The sequence below is a fragment of the Teleopsis dalmanni genome, chromosome 1, assembly GCF_002237135.1.
Source record: "Teleopsis dalmanni isolate 2A chromosome 1, ASM223713v2, whole genome shotgun sequence".
Lineage (NCBI taxonomy): Eukaryota > Metazoa > Arthropoda > Insecta > Diptera > Diopsidae > Teleopsis > Teleopsis dalmanni.
In genome coordinates, this window is record NC_051846.1 from 109,407,387 (window position 1) to 109,419,309 (window position 11,923).

At 37.3% G+C, this 11,923-nt stretch overlaps 1 protein-coding gene across 1 annotated transcript; it reads left to right on the forward strand.

The window, feature by feature from the left end:
- Positions 1–725: 725 nt before the first annotated feature.
- LOC119665508 lies at positions 726–1,283 on the forward strand. The gene has a single exon (XM_038074730.1). The coding sequence runs from the start codon at positions 726–728 to the stop codon at positions 1,281–1,283; it is 558 nt and encodes a 185-aa protein (XP_037930658.1).
- Positions 1,284–11,923: the final 10,640 nt, after the last annotated feature.

Genomic DNA, 11,923 nt, shown 5'->3' on the forward strand with positions numbered 1-11,923 from the left:
TAAGGACGTGCACAATCAATGTGACCACAACTAGTAGCATAATGTAACGTAGTATCCCAGTAGCGAACGTCATGCTCCTATCTTCCCTTACATCATTCTTACTTTTCAGGTGGTCATCATGACGAGTTCCTTTTCCCATGACTTTTATTAGCAGTTGGCCACCGAAATCATGCATGACTTGGTAAAGTGCAAAATGTATTACATATGCAATACGGAATTGACATTCGTAAAACTTCGTTTACGAATCAAAATGCACTTTACCATGGAAGCATGTGGTAAGCATGACAACGTCATGACGCTAATCGTCATGAGCGATTATTGTGCACGAAAAACATGAGGGTGATCATTTTCTACCTTATTATTAATATATTATAGATATAATAAATTATATATAAATTTTTAGAAAAATCAATAAAAATATAATATTGTTTCAAAAATGATTTTTATTATAATTTATATATAAAGCATAATTTAAAAAAAACGCAAACGAAATTTAAGATAATAACTAATAACTTAAATTAAAACATAACTTTAGCTTATATTCATAGTGATCAGACTTGTCTCTTCTTCACAAATTTTTTCTTATTTATTTATTTTTTCTTTCTACTCGCTCCTAAGCTTTTTATACTTAAGCCCTTTTTTTGTTTTTTACGTTTTATTATATATCTGCATTAAATCGGTAGTTGCATAAATAAGACGCAGTTAAACTATTGTGTTTTACAAATATGGCCCCTGGACCTCCCCTCATAGGGGGAAATAGATTTGCACTCTTGGCAGATGGTCCCCAATCAAAGAAAAAACGGCCGAATGTTAAAACAGTTACAGACTTTCCCGGACTTACAAAAATTCAACTGCCTAAACCAAAATATGTTGTTGTTGCCTCTGCCAACGATCTAAGACCTTTGTCTGAGTTTTCTTGTTTTGCGGTGCAAAAAGCTCTATACGTTATAAGTAAAGAAATTATATCGATTTCTGAACTAAGAGATGGTAACCTGTTGTTATTAGTCAAAGACATGGCTACTGCACAAAAGTTTATAGCAGCTAAAGATATATTAACTATTTGCCCAATCAAATACTTTCTTTATAAACAATTGAAAACAACAAAAAGAACTGTATACGCACCGTATTTAAATAAAATCTCAGAAGAAGAAATAGTCAATGAGCTGAGTTCGCAGGGCGTTATTGAATGCCACAAGTTCACTAAAATGATCGAAGCCCAGTCCCATCCCAGCGGAGTGGTTTTACTATCTTTTAACACATTTAATTTGCCCGAAAAAATTTAATCTCTTGGCGTTCCGTTAATGTGCGTGAGTATGTACCAAACCCAATGCGTTGCAAATCGTGCCAGGTTCTTGGCCATACTGCCAAAAGATGCCGAAACGTTCCAGCTTGTGTAAATTGCGGTTTGCCCCCTCACGCCCCGTTTAACTGTTCTCGTACATATTGTGTTAATTGTTCAGAACAGCACCCAGCCTCTTCTTAAGAGTGCACTAAATTTTCTCAGCAAAAAGAGATACTAAGAATCAAAACAAAAATAAATGTACAATGCGGGAAGTAGAACAACTATATAAAGCACTACCTTCAGTCAACATCTCTAGCAACAGTTTCTCTTCAGTGGTTTCATCTGGCATAAATAAAACACCGCAACCTACTAATGTTTCAAATAATACAATTACAGCAACACTCTCTACAAGCTCTCCAGTTAAAGCATCAACTTCGAAAGTGCAATCAAGAGACATAATAAATAACAATAACAAAAATATTAACTCTTTCTCTTCGAGCTTACGTTCTATAAGCACACCATCTTTCATCAATTCTTCCAGTACAAGCAGAATTAATACAAATAACGATGAAGAAAAAAAACCAAATTTGAAACCGGTCTCTCGTGCAACTATTGGTACTCATAAACCTGTAGTCTTAGAAGAAAGTAACTCTTTCACACACGATCTTAAATCAAATATTACTACAATAAACACAATAATTGGAACTATCCCTAAATTTAGAAAAAAGCTCTCTACTAGTCAAGATTCTCTTACTAGAACACGTCTCTCAGATAGTGATGTAGTTTTAAGCGATGATGAAGTGCAAAAAAAACTCGACAAATATAAATTACAATATCAAAATTAGAAACATAAAAAACAATATTTTTTTATTTTGCACAAATTTTATTTTTTTTTATGTAAATTATTTTCTTTTTATACACACTTTTTTATGTCGTTAAAAATACTTCAGTGGAATATTAAAGGCTATATAAATAATTATCTTGAACTAAAACTTTTCATCAAAGATATAAACCCGGATATTATTGCTCTACAAGAAACTCATATAGCTTTCAACAGAAATAATATAATAACACCTAAAAATTTTGTGGGATATTTTCACAACCTTCCCATAAATACTACAGCCAAACAAGGCATAGGAATTTTAATAAAAAAACATATTCCACATAAACATATATACTACAACTCAAATATTTGTTCAATGGCCATTACAATTAATGCAGGGTTTGATTGTAACATTATTAATTTATATATTCCGCCTCAACAATTAATCTCAGCATTTGATATTAGAAACTCTTATAATAATATTAATACCCCTTTTATTGTTACAGGAGATTTTAATGCCTGGAGTCCTTTATGGGGTTCAAATGTATGCAACAGCAGTGGTAAAATTATTGAACAGACAAAGCCATCATTTGTTAAAGCGAAAACACCATGGTGGAATCCCAATTTAAAACAACTTAGAAACGAAAAACAAATTTATTGGCATAATTTTAAAAGATTTAGGTCCAATTCTAATTTAGTTTTGTATAAAAAGGCCAACGCACTATTTAGAAGGCAACTCAAAGCAAAATCTGAAAGCTTGGAAAAGTTGACATTCAAAATAAACCCAAATTCAAGTACAAAAAAGATTTGGACTGACATAAATATGCTAACAGGCAGATACAATAACACTATAATAAGTTCCATTACCACCGGCTCAAATCTCCTGACGTTAAGTAAAGATATTGCAAACTTTTTTGATACAATCTGGTCTAATTTCTCCAAAGATTGTCACTTTTCTCAACAATTTATAACTAATAAAAGTTTTTTCTTTCAGCATGATTATAACCGTACATGATTATCTGCCGCGGCTAAGAAAATCGAGATTGTATTACAATAGTTGAATTTAGTAGCGTCATGTGCAAGGTTGATACTTAATCTTCCAACAATCCTAATAAATAGATTAATCGAATTATACAATAACATTTTGGAGAAAGGTATTTATCCACAAAGTTGGCGTACTGCTGAAGTTGTTCCCATACCTAAATCTAAAACATCTAGCTCTGAAACTAGTAACTATCGCCCATTTTCACTTTTACGTTTATGGGTAAAATTCTAGAAAAAAAAAGCATTTGATTTTGAAAAAGCATTTGATCGCATCGGAGTACACGTTGTGCTTCAGCAGCGTGCTATTTGGAAAGTTGGTCAAAGGATCTGTCGTTGCTATTGACAATTATTTTTACTTTGTATATTATTGTCGTTAATATTGACAATGTGTTCTTAACACTTTGTAATCCACAAGTAACAGAATTTAAAATACAATGAATTTAACTTAAAATTTTTACTACGCTATTTTTACAATATAAAGTTACAAAATTGTTTGCTTAAAATTTTTGCTTACACGTTCTACTAAAAAATCTCTCTACTACTGCGCACCAGTTATCTACCTCTCTTTTGTGTGTCTTTTTATCCGTCCCCTTCATATCTATCAGGGATGCCAGATGTGTTGTTTGGTTGTACTTGTTGCTTACTTACGTTTCACTTACGTATCGTAAATACGTTTGGGTGGACACCACAGATCTTTAATTTTGTTAAAGCCTTTTTGACTAATCGCAAATTTTGTGTTAAGATTAATTCAACTTGTTCCGATATCTGTATAATGGGATTCTACAAGGATCTCCATTGTTGTGTACCAGTAAAACCAGTAAAATAATACTCTCTTTTTATTCTACAAAAACACAACGACTTTATTGATTTCAAATTATGTGCCAGCGCTACTAAGCTTCACTACTTTCCAATTTTTACACTCTTGTTATTTTTGTAATTGGTTCCCTTTTGTAATTGTTTCTTTAAATTAAATTAACTTAACATGTATGACTCGATTTAATAAATAAATAATTGCCATTAGAACATTTGTTTAATACAATTTTACAGTTCTTGTTTATTCTTCTTCTACCCGTGAAGATCTTATTCGTGGTTGTAGAGCCCAACGGCTCTACAGAGCACAAGCTCACTCACCGAACACAACTGCCAAAAAACAACTCACTGGTTTGGAAACTTTCACCCACTTTTTCATCTTTTGGAAACAGTGAAAACATTGATCATAATGCGTAATGCATGATCGGAAATTTCCATTATTTTCTGCGGTTCTGCAGAAAGTTGAAGGTTAAGTATTGACCCAGTTACCTTTCGGTAACTACCAATATTCGGCCCATGCAATTCTGCATAAAATAAATATTTAGTTCAATAGCTGAACTCAATAATATTTTGCAACAGCGCTTCCGCATTGTTTGCAGAATTGACTTTTATTTTTAAATTCATTTTACATTACATTACACCCCACAAAAATGGTTTGTAAAGTAATAATATTTTATATTAATATAGACACACAACACCATTATCAGTAATTTTATTTATAATAGCTTTTGATCCATTAAGTAAAATAATATTAAAATACAATAAAGTTGAACATACTATTTACGCTGATGATGCAATAATATTCTCCAAAGTTAAGGATATATCTATAGTTCAAGTAATCTTCACTGAGATATTAAATGACATAAAAGAATGGAGAAAGTTTTCTGGTGCTAATCTTGCCTTAAATAAATGTAAAATTTTGCACATTTGTAAAAAAAAGAATTGTAACCAACTAAACTCAAGCTACAATGCCGTAAATATCGAAGTTGTTAATTATTTAAAAATATTAGGTATAGTGTTTGACAACAAACTTAACTTTAAGCAACAATTTAAGAATTAAGAAAAATCCTAGCTGCCAGGTTAAACATTATTAAATACCTCTCATCTAAACATTTTTTTATTCATGTATCAACTTTGATTAATATCACTAAATCACTTATATTCTCTAAATTAGATTACGCTCTACCACTCTTTGGATGGTGTGCAAACAGCAATATTAGACAGTTGAATTCACCCTATCATGCTGCCGTTCGAAGGAGTATTGCTGCGTTCCCCACAACTCCAATCAAAAACTTATTGACAGAAGCTGGCCTACCTATAATATCAAATCGAGTTAAGTCAACAACTTATAAACTTATGCCTAAACTACTTTGCAGCAACAACGCTATTTTACATAAAGACGTTGTAAATGTATTCCATCAAAAGCGAAGAAATAGAGTTAAGTCGACAATTGTGCGGTGTATTGAATATGCTAATTTGATCGACCACGACATTAAATCTCATCGTATGATACAAAATCATGATCCCCTTGGTTTCTTAATCCAACATCTTTTGTAATCGACCTGCAAACCTATGAAAAAAGTAACACAACCACTAAAATGTATAGACAACTGTTTGAATTTTCTGATTGCTATATAAAAAACAATTGGACTCTATTGTGCACAGACGGTTCAAAAACTGAAAATCATGTCACATTCGCTATAATACAACAAAATGGCTCCATAGTCACGACTGGATTAGTTGCACCCCATTGTTCCATCTCTACTGCAGAGGCTCTGGCTATAAAATTTGCTACTGACCACGCAACATAATAATAATGTAATAATAATAAAGAGTATTCGTGAAAAATTGCCCAACAGCCGGTACTGCGGCCAGAAGAGACCTATTGTACCAGTTTCACTATTGATTAAACAAAGCCCCTTAAAGCTTTGTGAATAAAGTCTAGAACTAAATCTAGAGAAGAGTTCTTAATCTGTTCTGGTGACAGAAATTCCTTATGAAACAGGTTTCTTCTGTGCGTTATTAAAGCTGGACAGTCACAAAGAATGTGCATGGTTGTTTCCTCATCTTCGAGGCATAATCTGCATTCAGAGTTAGCAGATAATTGTAGTTTATGAAGGTGATATTTCAGACCATAATGACCTGTAATGAAACCCGTTATCATCCTTAAATTACATTTTGAGAATTTAAGAATGTTTTTGTAGGAGTAAGGTGTTATCAGTGCTTTGCTTTGTCTGAGTCCTGGAAAGTTTACCCAGTACTCTAGCCGCATATGATTTTCCATTTCCTTGATAATCTGTTTTGTACTAGCCCAGTTTATTCCACAAAAGGGTTGAGGGCCTATAAAAGCAGTTTTTGATGCAGTTCTGGCAAGCTCATCAGCTTTTTCATTTCCCAAAACTCCTCTGTGGCCCGGAACCCAGTAAAGGTTTACTTTATTCCGAGCTGCAAGTGATTGCAGAAGATCGTAACACTCAAGGACCTGTTTTGATTTGAAAGTCCAAGAAGAAAGAGCTTTAAGAGCAGCCTGGCTGTCAGAGTAAATAACAATTTTCGAGCCAGAAGGTTTTTTGATTAAATTGGATCTTACGCATAAGTTGATTGCGTGGATTTCAGCTTGGAAGACACTCGGCCATGTGCCCATTGCTTCCGAAATGTGTGTTGGGTCCAAATACACCAGCGCCAGTGCCTTCATCCATCTTTGATCCATCTGTGTACCAAACCAAACTTTTTGGGTCAACCTGTGGGCCTCCATTCTCCCACGTTGAACGTGATGGTAGGTGTACCTCAAATTTTTTGCCAAAACGATGGAGTTCTGTTGTATAGTCTCCATCGCATTGAGGAATTTTATGTGCTCCAAATATTTTTAATATTGTTGTATGACCATAGTCAAGACAACTCTTGTTCATGTGGAGTTTTAGTCGAAACGCACTAAGCGCAGCCGTAGATTGAATGTGTATGTGCAGAGGTGTCAATCCAAGTATAGCCTCAAGTGCTGCAGTTGGACTTGTCCTCATAGCACCAGTCATTAAGAGACACGCTAATCTCTGGAGCTTCATGCAAACAGCAATAGATCCAGCCTGTGTGACCTTTTGCCACCAAACCAGGCAACCATATGTCATGATAGGACGTACTACTGCCTGATATATCCAAAATATAATCTTTGGGTTTAGGCCCCAAGTTTTACCTATACAGGACCGTATTGTCCATAAAGCCGTTAATGCTTTGTTATATACTTTATTTAAGTGTGAACTCCAAGTGAGTTTACCATCTAGGACAACACCTAGGTACTTTGTTTCACTGGAAAGAGAAATATTAGTGTTTCCTAAACGTACGGGACCTATGTCTAGTTTACGTTTGAGTGTGAAAGGCACAACAACAGTTTTCTCCGGATTTATGGAGAGACCCTCACTTTCGCACCATGCTAAAATGCGTCGAAGGTGCCCTACCAAGATCTCTGATAGACTGCTACCATGCTTTCCAGATACTATTATAACTAGATCGTCTGCATACCCAATGGCGTCACAACCAATATTCTCCAACAAGATTAAAAGTTCATCAACAACCACTGACCAGAGCAAAGGAGACAGTACTCCACCCTGTGGGCAACCTTTTGCGGCCTCAACAGCTACAGACGTTCTACCTAAGGTTGATGTAATTTTTCTGCTTTGAAGTATCGCCTCAATCCAGGAAATAACATTAAAATCAACATTTCTGTTAGTTAAGGCATTCGAGATCGAGCCATAACTCGTATTGTCGAAAGCTCCTTCAATATCCAGAAATGCACAAAGCGCAATTTCTTTGTTTTTGTGGGCCTTTTCAATTCTACTGACCAAGTTATGTAAGGCCAATTCGGTAGATTTCCCTTTGGAATAAGCGAATTGAGTTTTGTGAAGAGGTTGACTTTTAGACAGTTCTGTACGAATATAGATATCTATGAGTCTTTCCATAGTTTTCAGGAAGAAGGATGAGAGACTAATCGGTCTATACGATTTAGCGTCATCACTTGGTCTATTACCATTTTTTGGTATAAATACCACTTTCACTTCTCTCCAAGCTTCAGGTATATGTTTCCAGCATAGGCTAGCCCTAAAAAGCACCTTTAAAGGATTGATAAGAACGTCTATGCCGTTTTGTATAAGTGCCGGGAAGATACCATCACTTCCTGGTGACTTGAAAGGACTGAAAGAATTAACTGCCCATCTGATTTTATCAATGTCAAAAATGATACCAGATAGCGACATTAAACGATTGTCTGGTTGTTCATAACTTAACGTGCGCCTATCTATGGATGCATCACATAAGATCGATCCTGGAAAGTGCACATGTAGTAAATGTTGTAAAGTTTCCCTGCCATTTGCTGTGTAGAGACCATCATTCTTTTTCAATAGACCAATGTCATTTGAAAGAGACTTTCTCAACACTTTATGAAGGCGAGCCATTTGCGGAGTGTTGTCAACACTGTCACAGAAAGTTTTCCATGATTTCCGTTTAGATTTTCTAATCTCATTGTTGTAGGCAGTCAAGGATGTTTTATAGTCTACCCACACCCTTGATCGCTTTGCTAAATTAAAAAGCTTCCTAACCTCCCTGCGCATTTCTTCGAGCCTTTTGTTCCACCATGGCACATCCCGTCTGGATGTACGTGGTTCAACCTTACATGCATCTTCATGCGCCTGAGAGATAACAGAGTTTATTTGATCTGCAGCTAATTCAAGTTCATCAATATGACTGATTGAATTCAGTAATTGGTCCTCCTTACTAGCTAAGGATAGTCTAAAGATTTCCTAGTTGATACACTTACGTGCAGCTGGCAAATTTTTATGTAAAAAGTGACCCGGCAGTTCAAAAAGAATATGTTGGTGGTCAGATAAAGAAACCTCCTTTGAGACCCTCCAATTAACAACATAATTGGAGATAAATTGACTAGAAAGAGTAAGGTCAAGAACCTCTCTTCTAATGGCATTAATAAAAGTGGGTTCAGAACCATTGTTCAATATGCTGACGTTATTACTACTAAAGTATTCTAAAAGCATTTGCCCTCTTCTATTTATGTTAGTACTACCCCATAAGGTATGGTGCGCGTTTGCGTCGCAACCAATTATAAATTGTAAATTGTTGGATTTGCAATAACTTACCAAGTTTGTGACTGCTTCAGGTGGTGCTTCATCTGCATCGCCTGGAAAGTAGGCCGATGCGATCACGATCTCTCGTGTTCCGCACTCCGTCGGGATCTCAAAAATGGCCGACACCAAGTCCCTCTGGATGAAATCTGGAATTGGAATACAGTTAACATTTTTGTTTACTAGTATAGCAGTTCTAGGCGACTCTATGTCACGTTTATATATCAACTTACTTGATTGATGTTGAAGGCCTTTTATATGCCCACCGACTGCCCATGGCTCCTGGATAAGCGCTATGGCTAGTCCTTTTGTGGCGAAGGTCCTGCACAAGGTAGCCGATGCTCCTTTCGCGTGGTGCAGGTTCGCCTGTAACACCCCTATGGTGCTCATTTTTGTTGAGTTTTATTGAGAGAGCGTTCGACTTCCTTTTGAAGTCGAGCTCTTCGTGGCCCTTTTTCCTTCTGGCGCTCTTTTGGAGCTGTTGATGCTCCACCCACAGGTGGCCGCATCCAAAGCCTTTTTTGAATGGCGGCTCTACTAGTAGTTGGGGCCTCATTTGGATTCACAATAGACGTAAGTGTTGATTGTGGGACCACGTGCTCCACTTTCTGTTTCTCCGTCCTTGTGATCTGGAGTTTATTTGGAACCTTTTGTTCCACAGGCCGTTGTTCTGGCTGCCCCTCCTTTGTCATACTGTTAGTTTTAAGCAGTAGCTTGACATGGCTGAAGCGATATGCAATTCTACCTCCACTCTGGACCAGTGAGTTCCAGGATGCATCGTCGACAGCAAAGACGATGTGGAGCAGTGAACCTTCTGCGGTCCGCTGTAATACCTTCCAGGTGCTTGCTTTAATCCTGTTCTGGGCCTCAATTGTGGCAAGAACCTTGGTATTTTCAAAATCGCAACTGTGTGGGAAGTATCCTCGCACCAGATGTGTTTTTGGAAACTCCGACTCTTCAACCACTTTGGCGCCCAGTTTAGCCTTTGTTGCAATAGCTGCCGCATTTTTACGGACCCATTCAGCCGTTTGGTTATTTGTGCACACCATCATGAGCCATCCCGTACGAGGGAAACAACCTTCAAATTCTGGTTTAACCTCGTCAGACGCCAACTCTATGGCAGTCTCAATTATAGCCTCCTGTAGCTGTGCAGTCTGTTCCCTGTTTAGGGGGCACTTAGCCAAATCAAAAGGAACAAATCCTAATTTGATCCCCTTGGCCTGACTGGCTACTTGGCTGAAAGAGGGTTTACTCGATCCCTGAATCGAGGCGTTTTGTTTTGGTTTCTTACCAGCTGGCATGACCATGTCGTCAGATAAAGCCCTTTTAGCTGGCGCACGAGTTGGAAGTTTAGAAACCATGTCTAGGGCCACATCCCTAGAGTGTCCCTGACTCATGTAAGCCTTTAACCTCCTCTTCTGCATTGAGTTCAGTTTCACAAAACCCTTCTGGTCATGTAAACTGATCCCTTTGATACAAACATAGACAACAGTAGCACCTGACTGTTGAGAACAGAGACTGACTCCGTCAATGTCAATAGAGGCAGCATCAGACCCTTCAGTTTCTGTGCTGCTAGCATCAGTATACTGTGGAAAAACAACATTTTCCACAGCGTGTATATTTTTGCAGATGTGCCCAACAGCACCATCTGCAAAAGGTTCACTGACCTGTGACACAACAGTCGACTGGTCGTTGTTAATTCCCTGCCCGACAGCAGTAGTGTTTGATGCGATAAGGGTAGCATCATCCCCTTTAGTTTGTTCATTAGACGTATCCATATGATATCCCACGAGTATTAGGGAAGTATAAAGTCGCCATCGGCAGAGCCCATTTACCGACAGAAGGCAAATTGAAAGCGGAGGTCGCCTGGTATCCGCAGTTCGCTATTAAGGTCATCACTAGCCCCGTGACCAAGTTCCTACAGGCATAGCTGTTCCACCGTAGATTGGGGGGTTGTTCGGGTCTCATTCATACATACACACATACTACACCATACACCATACATCCTAGGTACAAAAACTATAGATTGTTTCATATCTTCAATCAAACCCAGGGTGTTTTCCTTCACCCCGCCTAGTTGCTGGCGACCCCAAAACCAGCAGAGACATGACCTAACTGCTTTGGGGTCATCGATCCTACAAACAACTAAACTTCCATTAAAGGCCGATCGATTGACTAACGAACTTAATGAGTAGCACCAAAATGCAAAGACTCATCTACTCCCCGAGACGCTAAGATGTTATAGTAGCCATTCGGACCACGTCAGTCAGCCTACATAAAGTTACTACTAATACACATAAAATTACTACTACTACAAATACTACGTAAAATAAAACAAACACAACTACATAAAACAAACAAAACATAGACTACATGACAACACAAAACTACCTAAAGGTAGATCTTGGTTGTACACCTCGTTCTAGAAACGTTAAAAATTCACAGTCGCCCACAAATGCCAGGTGATTGCGAATATTCATATTTATAGTCCGAGTTGTAGCTAAGCCCCTACACCACGTCAAGGTGCCTACCATGTAGAGGTACCACGCAACATACAACAAAGGCAAATTTCTGATATGTACCAACAGAAAATCTACAATGAAAGCTGTAAAAAATATCAATAATAACACCGAACTTATTTGCGCTATCAGAAACAACTGCATACGTTTTTCAAACAAAATTACAAATCATGTGGGTTCCTGAACACGCAGGAATTAAAGGAAACGAACTAGCAGATCAAGCTGCCTCTGCCGCCATTCGCTTTCCCTTATTCGTATTCAAGACATCCGAAAGAAAAGACGTTTTAAATTTTATAAACAAACATATGGAAGACAAATGGGC

Coding starts and splice junctions, on each gene's coding strand:
- LOC119665508 (XM_038074730.1), top strand. CDS start 726: ATGGCCCCTGGACCTCCCCTCATAGGGGGAAATAGATTTGCACTCTTG.